The sequence below is a fragment of the Triplophysa dalaica genome, chromosome 3 (assembly GCF_015846415.1).
Source record: "Triplophysa dalaica isolate WHDGS20190420 chromosome 3, ASM1584641v1, whole genome shotgun sequence".
Lineage (NCBI taxonomy): Eukaryota > Metazoa > Chordata > Actinopteri > Cypriniformes > Nemacheilidae > Triplophysa > Triplophysa dalaica.
Genome location: NC_079544.1, coordinates 4,382,733 through 4,397,061, shown reverse-complemented (window position 1 = coordinate 4,397,061; position 14,329 = coordinate 4,382,733). Strand labels below are relative to the sequence as shown.

The 14,329-nt window shown below is 33.9% G+C and overlaps 1 protein-coding gene across 1 annotated transcript in view; it reads left to right on the top strand.

Moving 5' to 3' along the window:
* LOC130416627 (M1-specific T cell receptor alpha chain-like) overlaps positions 1 to 2,507 on the top strand; it is a 47,708-nt gene extending 45,201 nt beyond the window's left edge. The window contains exons 5-8 of the mRNA XM_056742284.1: positions 1,327 to 1,512; positions 1,610 to 1,657; positions 1,751 to 1,858; positions 1,942 to 2,507. Coding sequence (XP_056598262.1) covers positions 1,327 to 1,512; positions 1,610 to 1,657; positions 1,751 to 1,857 — 341 coding nt within the window. The 3' untranslated portion in view covers position 1,858; positions 1,942 to 2,507. The remainder of the gene's footprint in view (positions 1 to 1,326; positions 1,513 to 1,609; positions 1,658 to 1,750; positions 1,859 to 1,941) is intronic.
* The last annotated feature ends 11,822 nt before the right edge of the window (positions 2,508 to 14,329 follow it).

The window sequence follows — 14,329 nt, the reverse complement described above, 5'->3', positions numbered from 1 at the left end:
GACTGGAACCTTAGACAAAATTATATTTGCAAAGGGAACTCGCTTGTATGTGCGGTCAAGTAAGTAAAATCTTAAACACTTTTAAAAAGAATTGAATTAGCAGATTCAAAACAGCGATACAAAATGTATTATACAACAATTATTTCAACAAATGAATTTAAGCAGAACTTATCCATTCAACATCGTCATGTACACCCTTTAAACTGGTACTAATGTTCTGTTATATACTACTTTATGTTTCCGTTTTATTGCATAGTATATGTAAGGGACAATCCACGGCTAAACATGCATTAAAGGATTTTAAGGCACGATGGAGGCGAAGTACCACCCGACTCGAAGCGTGGATTGTACCGCTAGTTAAAGCTGACGGTTATTTTGTCAGTTAATTTTGAATGTTATCAAAGTGACTTGAGCTACCCGTGCTTTAAAGGCTTTTAATGCACACCTTCCAGCCAATCAGAATCCAGTATTCAAACAGACCATGGTATAATGTATTATTATTCAAATCGTCTTTGTTGGAGGGACATTATATTTAAGTAATGCAACAATTAAAATAAATCAAAGATCTCATCAGCTCCATACACACAGTTATGGAAGATAGAAGAGCGGCGCAACAACCGACAATATAACCCATAATAAACAGTGATGCTGTCCATACTGAATGTGGCTTGATGCGATGTGACCAAATCTTCGTTTTTTATGGGTTCTACTCTAGAACCGCATCACTAGCAACGCAAAGTTTATGGGTTCGATCCCAGGCATTACAAAGGGATAACTCAGAAACAAAAACTATAGTATAATGCAATGTACGTTATCTTAGAAAAAAGCATCTGCCAAATGCATATGTGTAATTGATGTAAATAAATGAACTTAATATAAATTGAACAGCTGAAACCTGAAAGTGTGAATGGGTTTTTGAGATGAGGCGGCAGTATGTGTGCCTGAAAAAGTCAGTTCTTCTGTGAGGTTATGAAGTAAGAATATCTCATAATATAATTTATATTTTATACACACAGCAATTGTTATATTCCAATGTTAAAGTATAACAAGTTGTTGTTAAACCCCGAGAGGGTTTGGGCTGTTTCATCTGGGAATATTATACTAAATAGTGTCGCAACTGAGCAGCCAGAATCAAATAATTCAGGGTAATACACTTGTTGTAATGCCTGATAACATAGTTGTAGGTTTCTTGTGTACTTGCAAAAATGCTTTATTTCTATCAAACATGAAAAGATTAAACTGAATTTGATCAACATACCGCGCAACCTCCACCCTAAATGTTTTTGTCTGCCAAACTAATGTATTTTGTATTTTTCTGTTTTGCAGAAGAGAATATAGAGCCGTCCTATTACAAGCTTTCTAATGACTCATGTTTGGCAACTGACTACACGGATCATAAAGCCCTGGACAGGCAACCGGCATTCAGCGGTCAGAACATTTCTGTGCGATATGATGGTGAAAAGACCTACAGTGCCTTTGCCTGGGAAGCTGGAGATTTATGCAAAGAAACAGGTAAGAATGATCACATGTAGAAACACTAACAGCTCAGTTTGTTGTATATTTGTCAAATATTTGGTTGCATTATATAAATGATTTATTCTACTTTCAGATAGATGTAAAGGAGGATCGTCCGATCAAATTGATGAAGTGGAAAGTGGTAAGTTTTGGCTTTTTTGCAAGATTTTAATATGGCAGTAGCACAATAGCAAGAACTGAACAAGAAAACTCATCATAATCATCTGTCCTGCAGATGAAAAGATGAACTTCTTGTCACTGGGCATCTTTTGGCTGAGAATTCTCTTTCTGAAGACTGTTGTGTTCAACGTCCTGATGACTGTCAAGGCATGGATGAGCTAAAGTAAGTTTATGATGTCCAGAGTAAATGATGCAACATGTTTTCTGGTAAAAAAACCCGTTATTAATCAGTTATTTGTCTTTCAGATATAACAAAGAATCCCAGTCACTTCATCATGTGGATTCAACAAAAGACCAAACTTAAGATCTTAAAGAACCATCAGATCTTCACCGTTGTTGATAAACAATAATAAATAATTATGTATCTTAGTGTATATGATCTTTAATTCTGTAAATGTTTGAATGTCTTATATACTGTAATAACTGTTATAGTTTACAGTATACAGTATATTTTATGTTAGCATTCAGTAGATTTAATGCAGCCTTTAGCATTGTTCATAAGTCTTATTTTTTATGATTTTATACAAAATATTTTGTATTATTCTGTACAAAGACTTTCTTTAAAAAGTTTGAATTAGTTAATCTTGCTAAGAATTTATTTAATGAGTGTAAACATGAAAACAAATTACTAAGAGAAAAATTTCTAACCCTAACTTTTGTCAGTCAGCCATTATATTTTGATTCAGACATTTACACCTGAAGCTTTGTGCCAAGTGAAGGCGATCGCTTTTGCAAACATGTTTACTCATGCTTCCTTCCGATTGTTCAGTTATGATTGTTTTGAATATATATATTAAACTACATATACAACAGTTTGTGTTTTTCAGTGGTTTTATTCTTTATGAAGCATGCTATATTGTACATTGCATGTCTTTCATCATGTTTTTTTATACATCAGGAAAGCGACACATTCTTTAAGAGTCTGTTCATAATTCAATTCAAATTTATTTGTTAAGCGATTTACTTTGAAAATCTGTAAAAATAACAGAAAATTCGGTATTTTTTAAGTAAAATGTAAAAAAAAACGGAATTTAAAACATTTTTTAACCATTTCTTTTTTAATCAGTTTTTTACATATTTTTTACAGTGCAGTTTTGCACTGAAGCAAATCAGCTTTATTATGGTCACACTTTGGATTATGGTCCACTTCACTATATTCTAACTATTAACTATCATTTTTGCCTCAATAAACTACTAATTACTGCTTTAAGGCAGTTATTCAAAGCTTAGAGATTGGGTATTATTAAGAAATGTGGGTAACTCTTTAGTATAGGGACCAATTCTCACTATTAACTAGTTGCTTATTAGATTGCCTATTTTTTTGCATATTGGCTGTTTATTAGTACTAATAAAGCACATATTTAGCATGACTATATTCTACTTCCCTAATCCTATCTAATACCTAAACCTAACAACTACCTTACTAACTATTAATAAGCAACAAATTAGTAGTTTACTGAGGGAAGTCAAAGTTTATTATTAACGAGAATTGGATCTTAAAATAATAAGGTATTCATGTGCTTTACAACCAATATACATGCTCATAAGCAACTAGTTAAACTCTAAGCTGTTGATCCCATAAATACAGTACTAATATAATTTATAGAAAATTACATATTTTAGTAAAATGCACTTTAGCGTTACTAACTGTGGAAAATAATTGTCTGTATAGATACTGTGATGTTATTGACCAAGTATCTGACTCAATAAGTAACAATATGCAAAAATATTTTCTTAATCGACGAATGTTTGTCAAATGATGACAACTGTGATTTTAGAAAATGGACATGCAACATGTGTTTCTTTTGACGGTTTAGCCTGAAGACGTGTTATATTATTGAAATAGAATTAAAATAATGGGCAATAATTTTAGAGTGCAGTCATTTTTTCACTTGTCTGATGAACTGGGTACCCGTACCCAACCTGAGCTATATACAGTATGCTCCCTTTTGTATTACAACAGAAAACAGTAATGTGACTATAAATAAAAATAATAATAAATAAAAAATAACCTTGATCTCCTTATCAGTCAAAACTTCCCCAACACAAAGAAACTTGAATCTCTACAAACCAGGTGCTTTGATATCCTTTGTAATGAAGTGTATTGATAGCGGACAGTGTGAGGAACATAAAAATGCTAATATGTCTCTGATCATGTCCTGGAGCACATGGACAGCTCTCACATACGTATGCGATATGTGTTTGTTTACTCCAATTTTATTCATCATCCATCTAAGATGATATGTGGGGCCATTTCTAGGGTGAACATGTAAGGGATTCAATGGTTTAAAAGCTGTAGGTCCTGAATTTGTTTGGCTGAATATCAATGAAACAACATGCAGTTATCATAAGTAGTATACTTATATAAACCTTATTATAATACTATTTATTTTTAGCCCATGATACTGTATATTACTGTACAATTCTTCTGGAAAGAGTTTCAAGGTTGAAAAAGATCTTTTAAGATATTAACTTATGTGTATGTGTTTATTTTTATACGTATGTAGAGGTATATACCCTGAGAATTAAACCCATCACCGTTGCAACTGCTCTTTCAATTTGCATTTTGCATGAAATATTCTTGCAGTTGCACAACTGTTTCAAATCCTCCACAACATGAGGTTTGAGCGGTCCATTCCAAAACCCCTCATTTCTTTCTTTGTGCAAATAATTGCAAGGTTTTCCAGTGTTTGCAGTACCTTCATATTTCAGTCTGCTGGCCTCATACTATCTTTATATAATGCAGAATTGAATCAATAAATACAAGCGGTCCAGTTCCTGAAGTCGTGATGCAATCCGAATTCAAACATTTCCACCATGGTCTCCAAATTCACACGTTGAAAAAAATGTCAAACATAAAATGCACATGTTTGCCCTATTCTTTTTCCACATTTCTCATTGGTAAAATGTTACTCTGGTATTCTTTTAGATCAAAAATGCTTATTCATTGCACACATCTCATGCTGGTCAAATCTCTGTGATCTTTTTCTGTTTCTAGATGCATACTTTGACAGCATCAATTGCGAGACTTCCTAACAGCCACTGGTGAAAAGATGGGGTTCATGGAAACATCTCTTTGTTTCAGAAGACCTGCACTTGGGAGGAATTTGATGCCAGAGCACAAAATGTCCAGAACAAATTCGCATTTGTTTACAATCTGTACCACTTACAGATGATTTATCTTACAGTGAAATGATGTCGTTTTTCTCATAGGCATCCACATCCTTTTTTTTTTGAAGGCCTTACATTTACATGTAGTCATTTAGCAGATGCTTTTATCCAAAGCGACTTACAAGTTGGGTAAACAATGGAAGCAATTGGGTCAAAAATTAGGACAACAAAAAGCATAAGAGCCATAAAAATATGTCTCACAAAGCCTACTACAGTGTACAGAGCCAAGTTAAGTTAAGCATGCTTTTTATTTTTTATTTCTATTAGATATTGTAGAAAGATATAGAAGATAGATGATCGGTCAGGTGCTGACAGAAGATTCTTAAAGATGGCGACAGAATCTGATGATCTTGTAGCAGCAGGCAGATCATTCAACAAACGTGAAACCCATCCAGTGAAGGTTCGTGAGAGCGATTTTTTATCTTTTTGGGTAACAGAAATCCTGGCATGAGGATATTAAACACCTCAAAGTAAAGGGATCGGTAGACGTAAGAAGTTTTAATAAGACAGCTTCCACCTGCACTCCATGAGCAGGGGCGGGTTGAATACACATAGCCATGGTTTAAAGAATTAGTCTGACTAACTGGTCAATGAAGAAAGACTGTTGCATAAAATAAACTCATGGTATAGTCTGTAAGAAAGTAGTGAAAAAGTAAGACACCCAATAACTTAATACAAAATGGCCGACATTATGAACTAAACCCAGCTTCACTTTGCTGAAAATATTGGCATTTTGGAGGAATACAATGCTGCCAAAACAACTTAAATGAGCAAATTTGTGATTACAGTGCAAATAATCTTTGGACTACAGCAACTGAGAACATTAATAGTGTAAATCGGTCATTTTCACAAATCATCATACACTGAATGTACACACAATAAATCTCCAGCATTTCCATAAGACTTCCAGTGAATTTTTTTGGTCTTTGCAAGCTCTTCCTCTTCGTATTGTCCATTTATTATGTTTTTTACTACTAAAGAGCACAATACAAAGTCAGGCCATTGTTGAATCAAGAGGCTCGACCTGATTTTGCCAGGAGGCCAAATTATGTTAAATAAATCTTAAATTAGACCCCTTAAGGTTTCATGCAACTGACTTAAAAAGTACTAATCTTAATAGAAAATGTAGACGACTAACTTGTAAGACTAGTCTAAAACATTTTTATGCAACCGGCCCTTGGTTCTATTCAGTGACACCCTCTTGAACACCTGCTTCTGGTTTTGAAGGTGTAAAAACATAGAGGAGTGCTTATTTTTTATCATATGACTGATTTTTATTATTTAAATACTGAATGAAAATGAGTACAATTTTGGTCTTCTGACGTCTCTTGTTTTAGTTTCCATGCTTCAGCAGAATTATTCATCACCTAAGCTGTATGCCCTTGACACTCAAAATGAAAACACAGATCTGATCTTTCAAATCTTCATGCATCTGAAATCGAAATGAAAACGAACTGTGCACGCTGGCCACTTCCTCTTCAAGTGTCTCCAGAAAATGGCTAATGAGAAAATGTAATGCTTCATAACATTGTTATAGTTTCTTTTGTCAGGTGACTATACTTTTATAAACAAGTTCATACATTTGATTTCTTTCAGTTAGGAAGATCACTGTTGTGTGTTATGTACATTTTCATCTATACTTGAACTGAGGTTTGTGTTATGGTATACTTTGGATTATCTATCAGACTGTGATCAAATTAAACATAAACAACCCAATGAGCTGATGCATGACCCAAACTGAACCCTAAACATAGATCTACACTGTGGCCCCATTAAGCTTTAAAACAGAAAATAAAAATATATAAGACATCTAGAAATCTAAACAACTCTTTTTAAACATTGATTCATTTTTAAATGATCTGAATTTGTTATATTTGTGGTAGACAGATGTACCTCGTGTACTGCCCAGGCTTGGTTAATAACATTCTTCAAAATACCTTCTTTTGTGTTCTGGAGAAGGATGATCGTCATACAGGTTTGAAATGACAAGGGCATGAAATGACAAGGGCAATCATATATTGGGTGATTGTCCTATGACTGGGTAAAGTCTCACTTTAACTGAATGCACAGGTTAATACGTAAGATTGTTTCCAGGTAGGCACACAATCTGGATAAGGGACCGTCCCAACAAGCTATGGATAAAAACCCGCCAGATGAATAAATACAAAATATAAATGTGAGATACCCCATACTCGGTACTGTCCTCTGTGTCTCCTTCACGTTACCATGAGAACACAGCGTAATGGGGCTTTCCCTCCATCCACTCACAGATAACTAAACAAGTTATGGAGTAAGAAAAAATATTTAACTGCGTAAAAATAATAACAGCAGAATATATATTGCAGTGGTTTATGAGTGTTGTTTCCTTTCAGACCAATATTCACTTTACTCTAAATACACTCTGAAAACAGTTGTGTTAAAAATAACACATTAATGTCTTGTGTCAACCTGTGTTAAAAATCAACACAACATATATTGAAAACAACCCATAAATAAGATAACACAAACAATGCTTTAAAATGAACACATTCATTTATTTATCTCAGATGTTTACTTACTTACTTACTTTAAATCATTCAATTGTTAAACTATAGAAAGTTTTGTCCAGAAATCTACAAAATGTGTCTGGTAGGAACATCAAAATCAATGTTTTCATTTATTATTTTATATATTATTTAACATGACTGACTTAACTTCATGAGGTTATCCCTATAAAATGGACTTTTACTGTGTGTAAGGGTATTTCAGGTAGAAAAAACCCATACAACTGCATGATGCTACCGTGCACATAAAATCATTTCTATCTTTCAATCTGAATGACTGGACAGATTGACAGCTATGTATCCAGATGAGGTATTAAACCCGTCACTCAAACATACGTGGATGGTTTCTCTCACTTTTCTGAGAATGAGTGTGTGTATCGGTTCGTTTAATTGGGTTAAGATGTGACATGCAGATAAATGAAACGTAAGGAAATATGTACTCACTTCATATTTCTGTAGGTGTACCAGTGTATTGCATGCACCTATATGAGAAAAATGTATACTTTATCACAATTGTGTGCATGTGTTGTGCCTTTAAAGTATCTGGATGAAATTAAACACGCTTGACCCAACAGACAAGTGTGCACAATGAGTTCATGAAGCAAATGCTCTTCTTCTTATGGAAGTTCACAGTATTTAACCCTTTCAAGCACAGAGGTCACCACAATGAACAGATATTCAAGAAATCATTTTTTTGCTTTTGCATTGTCTAATGGCATAGCATATTATTGTATTACTTTACACTGCAAAAAAAATATGTAAAAAAATAGATTTTAGCTTAGCTGGATTGACAGAAATATACCGTAAAATCTTTTTTTTCCTGTAAAGTTGCAAGACACAGCATAAGAATGTGTATTAAATTATTTTCCTGTTTTTGTAGTAACTTTGCTCTCTTTTTTCGTAATTTTACCGTTTTTGATTGTATTAAAAAAATTAACTGTAAAAAATAAAATGGGAAAGGAAAATAAAGTTTTTACAGTTTTTTAAACCACTACAGTGGATACTTTTGCATCATTCTGTTGACAGTTTCATTGATCGAACACACCCGGCCCAAAGTTAACTCCGAATTACATTCATATTAAAGTTTTTATTCTTTTTAGATGAAAACGGGAATTTAGATTCTTTGCCGAGGACTAACGGAAGTTAAATTTGGGCCACATAACGTTTGTTTATGTTGTTGCGTCTGAAACCGTTTATACACTGTCACCTCTTCAGATATCCACGCTAGTGGTAAATGAAAAGTGTGTTAACATGTGCTATTAATTCCACGTAGGACAGTAACCAGGATGTTCTTCATTCTTGGTCTTTTGACTTATTTTTAACAGCTCCAACTGAACTGTACTTTGTTTGCAAGTCAGATACTTTTTCTTTCATTTTTTATAATTGTATGACATTATAATTGCAGACTGCAGAGCGCTAAACTATGGAGAGCAAAAAATGATTATGTGTACAGACAGCGTAAACCAAACTACTGTACATAGTATTCCAGTTTACGCAAAATAATAATTGCTTGACTCTGTGAATAAAGCAATTGCAAACGTGAAATTTGTTGCAGTTTGTGGTCGATGAACTAGTTCATTTATGTGAAACCAGGCTTAGAGTATGAGTAAACAAATAAAAAACATCTGTAAATAAACGCAAAAAAATGTACCCGCCTTTTTCTAAACTTGTCCCCCTCATCCGGGAAGTGCCTTGCGTTTTCCATGGTTAGAAACCAGAGGCGTGTGAAGCGGAAAACCGAGCTCTCAAGATGTCAGCTGTCAGGTCTATGTCTGTACACCCCACACAGACATCAACTCATCGCTCAGAGCCCACATCCACAGCACCTGTTTTCCACGCAAACAAAATCACCCACACTTCCTGTTGATGTTTTTCTGTGTCATGATTTTATTGAGTCCACATTTGAATAAATTTGAATAAATCCAAATAAAGGTATTTAAAACATTCTGTCATTTTGCATTGCAATGAAAATGCATGTAAACAGTAGTATTACGATGATTTAAGGTTTGTTGTGTATGAAGTGTTTTTATATCAACGTTTAGGTACAGATATGTATTCATTCGGTGCAAATATGCAACTTTGACGTGCTTCTGTGCACTCTTTAGGTGAAAAGTGTATCTTTTCTAGGGTACCGCCCCAGTGAAAGATTCTGTATCCTTGGGTGTATAATCTTATAATTCTTTGCTTTGCATATTCTAAGTTCAGTTTTGCACTTTGCTTGTTTTAAAACATTCATGATTGCAAAGAAGCACAAAACATACATGTACATACATACATTTGTAATTTTTGAAATCTAGTTTTTTTAAGATTTAGCAGATGACACCCTGAGTACAGATAGACCTGCATCATTGTCTTGTCTTTAAGGAAGGTACAGTATGTACTGTAGGGTTTACCCCTGTAGCACACAGCGGTGAACACTTTTGCCTTGTGACCTTAAATACAGTCCACACTACATGATGTCAGGATGACCTCATTATACACATTTCCTAAAAGACAAATTTTCACATATAATAAACAACATTTAGGGGCAGGACATCCGGTTTCTACTCAACACTAGCCTAGAAAAGAGGTATGATCATGTGATTAGACCTCTGTACAGCAGTTCTCACACTTTTAAGGCCACGTAGCACTTTTAAAGATCAAATCTGAATATTCAAGTACCACCTTGTCACAACTATTGAACTCATGTTTTTTTTTTCGGCATGAGCAAGTAAACATGAGCAACAGATAAAGGACGACGTCAGCAGCAGATCATCGAAAACTGAAAATTCGGTCATCATTTATTCCCTCTCTTGAGACTGACTAAATTTTTATATTCTGCTGGCCACAAATGAAGATATTTTGGAGAATGTTACCAACACCATTGTTCAGCGTTCTTCAAACATTCTTCAAAATATCTTCTTTCATTGCCTGCAGAATATAAAAAGTAATACGGGTTTGAAATTACATGACCGAATTTCCCTTTTTGGGTGAACTCATCTATGCACAGAGGTCAGAAATCATTTCTTGTATGAATGATTTTAATGCCATAGTTGCACATCAACTACACGAGTGCATCGTCCTATGCACTCCCACCTCTTTAAATCTGCACGGCGTGAAAAGGGGAAAATCTTGTTTTGTTCGGAGCAATAAAAAACATGAATCCTCAGAAAAATCTTGCCTGAGTTCATGTATGAAATGGGTAATATTCCAGTAATACAGGAATTCATAGAACACGTCATCATCAGTCACATCAAGACTTTCATCTGTCCAATGACAGATGGGTCGATTGCAGAGCAGCCTTACAAACTAATAACTTCAACAATTGAAAAACTTATGACGTAATTAAAAAAAGTACCTTTGTTTTAGCACCTATGTATTATTGCTCTTGTATGACATATCGCTTATTCCTCCCTGAACTCTCTGTAAGTCGCTTTGGCTAAAAGCGTCTGCTAAATGACTAAATGTCAAATATGCAAAGAGCTAACCATTTTTCGATTATGATTACAATGCATTACTGTAGCTTCTTTTAAAAGAAGTGTAGTCAAACATTTTGAAACACTCAACCTTTTGAAACGATCAAGGTTAGTTGTCTTTAGATCTTCAGTAGTTGGATGGACTTCCAATCATTTATAAAAATGTGTAATTTACAGTATTAGGAGTTGAGAAAACAGATTGCAAGCAATTGAAAACATAAGCAGCATCAGTGGCACAAAAAGAGCAAAAACAGTCAAAATAGAGTTGTCTACGGCTGACTAATAAAAAAATAAACACGCTTTCATAAACATGTTTTTTTGAATGTCATGTGACAGTATCTAAAGTGCTATTCCCGTCTACACACATAAACTGTCACCTTAAAGTGGAATAAGGCAACAGAATAAGACTCATAAAGGACTGTAGGTGGATTACACGTAACTGTGCATCTTGTGACCTTTAAATGAAGAGAGAAATGTAAATACGAAAAACACACATATTGAAAAACCATGTACACGGAAAAAGTCTGACAGCCTTTTCCAACAGTTACACAGACACAAACTAGAAATGAATGTCATTATCCACCCCTGACTGTTACAAAAGTACAGCTTTGAATGTGCATTTCAGATGTATTGCTAACACTTTCCTTGAACCATGTATGTATAATGCATTATAAAGAGTTATTAAAGGGTCAAATGCATTATATGTAATAGCAATGCATTATATGTAGTTGTAAAGAATTATAATTTAAAATGTGTAGTGTAACAATGAATTTATGTAACATGTGTTATAATGTATTAACTGTAATGACAATTATTTATAAGACATTACAATGCATTAAAAGGTGAATTACAATGCTTTAAAACGACTTTTATAATGCATTATACATACATGCTTCAAGGAAAGTGTTCCCGATTTATTCTTTCTAAGAATATACTGCATTTGAAATGGATGCATTGTGTAGTGAAATGTGTTTCTTAAATCTCCAGTGCAGACATTGTTTAGGACTCAAGCAGTTTTTTCCAATCGTTTTATTTTGTCAGAATAACATCACTATTGATTTTTTGCATGCAATGTAACAAAATGTTTAACATTATTTACATATTATAAAAAAATAAAAATAAAACACAGCAACATAATTTCTGTAAAAAGTCACCTAAAGTCTTAAAAATAACCCCTGACACCATTCTGAAAGTAGGTAAGTAGGATGATTGGTATCACGAGTTTTCATGTCAGTATTATTTTTTTCCACAGGAAGTGGGCGCTGTGCAGAAATAAGAATGAGCATCTCACTTCCTGCTCGCGTCACAGACGCCTGCGGTTGTTCTTCTCTTCTGCAGGCAAGACAGGATGTGTGTTTGTGTGTGTGTTTGCGCATGTGCCTTTGTGTGTGTGGGTGGGTGACAGAAATGAGGACAGGAAGACTGATGCACCTTGCACACTTTGCACCTTGCAAAGAGAGCAAGAAATGTAGGACATGCATGACTTTGGTCTATTGCAAACCTTATAATATGTCACCATGTAGGCCCAAAGGTTCCCTGCAACATTTATGTTTAAAAATGGTTATTAAACGATGTTATTAGTGAAATTTATCAAATCAAATAGCGCATTAGGGTGAGTATCCTGTTGGTAATACATTCATGTGATGTTTTTTTTATTTTAAAGGTTTTCTTGCATGTTTTGTGATAAGCACCCTAGCCATTTAGGTTAAATCAATAATAAAATAAAACAAATAAAAACATGCAGACGTGTAAAGAGAGATCTCTTTTTAAATGCAAAATGCAATGTTGTGTTTTATACTGTATTGCTATTCATTTAATGTTCAGTATATTATTAACAGCAACATTTTATAATAGGTTACACTATATATACATCAACAAAGAATATGCAAAATACATTCAAGTCATGCACATATCTCTTAACTTTCACCATGCATCAGTGGTTTGGACTTATTCTTCAGTATATCAGTCCAACTGCTGGCTAGTGAAAGACAGTGACAGAAGCCTCCAATGAGGGCACAGATCGAGATTATTTTCACACTAAAATATAAGCAGCCACTGACACCTATTGACATTATTTAAGAACTGCAATTCTAGATTACCAACCACATGTAAGAGCTCAAAACAAACACTAGATGGCGCCATTGCATTAATCATAGACTTGCTTGTCAAGTCTTAAACCTGTTGTGTCTTTAATCTCTGATCTGAAGTCTCTATCATGGTTGATATGGGCTTCATGTGAGAAAATTAATTGTTCAAAAATGATTTAATAAAAACACTTAATGAATGAAATGTGCATGGTTTTCAACTTGGTTCCACAGAAAAGAACTAGTTAGGAGTAGACCTTATATTGTGACATTGGAGTAGCTTTTTAAAATGTGCCTTAAAGGTCTTTGTCACCATTAGATGTCTTCACTTAATCCACATAAAGCAGACCATTATTTAAATATTCTTTGTTACCATTTCATATTTAACAAGATACATGGACTAGAAAAGCTGATAAAGCTGTACAGAACCATGTAGTCAATCGTATATAACGTGGTCTGATTGGTATGTTTGTCAATTTGCTTTCTTAAATTTCATTAAGACTGTGCATGTTATTAAAGTAGGCCTAAGTCTACACTGTTTGTAGGACAAATAGTCTTTAATGCTATTTACACTGTAAATAATGGAAAGAAAATGCTTTTCATTGCTGTTTACACTGTGTGAAACAAATAAATGCTATTTGTGAGAGTGTACACTAATATTCAAGAACAGACACATTTTTTTTTCACATTTTTACAACTTCTCAAAATAAATAAACATGATGTCAGGGGAAATGAAAACACAGATTAAAGAAAATACACCCAGAGAACAGGTTTGTCTTCTCCAAAAGAAGAAAATGTATTCATAGTAAAGCGCCTGATCAGAGACGCCCCCCTATAATCGTTTACACCTATTATTATTATTACACAAAATATTGCAGCAATCTTTTAAGCTTTAAAGATGAACTTTTATTGGTTACATTTATTTCAACAAACAACACAGCCTATAGCTCATTGTGACCCTCAACACACATGCACGCACGCTCACAAACACACACATACCAGAATTTCAACCAATTTCTTATTTGAACAGAATTTGAACTTTTATTCTTAATACATAAAATAACATTATAGAAAAAATGTCATTAAAAGACATCAATTGAGTTATATCAACTTTTCCCTTTGACCTCCTGTTAGGTTAGCTTGCCCTTATTTTTAATATTTTTGACATTTCTTACAGTAATTTTTGTTTTACGTACTTTTAACAAAACTTAGGTTGTCTCCTTCATTTATTTCAAACAACATTTCACAATAACACATATTGTGCTAAATTAGACCCATGTAACACAACCAATGTGTTATTAACACATCCTTTTTGTGGGAGTGTATCGCCCCCTAATGTCTACTTGCAAAACTGAACCTTTGATGATTTATAGACAACAAA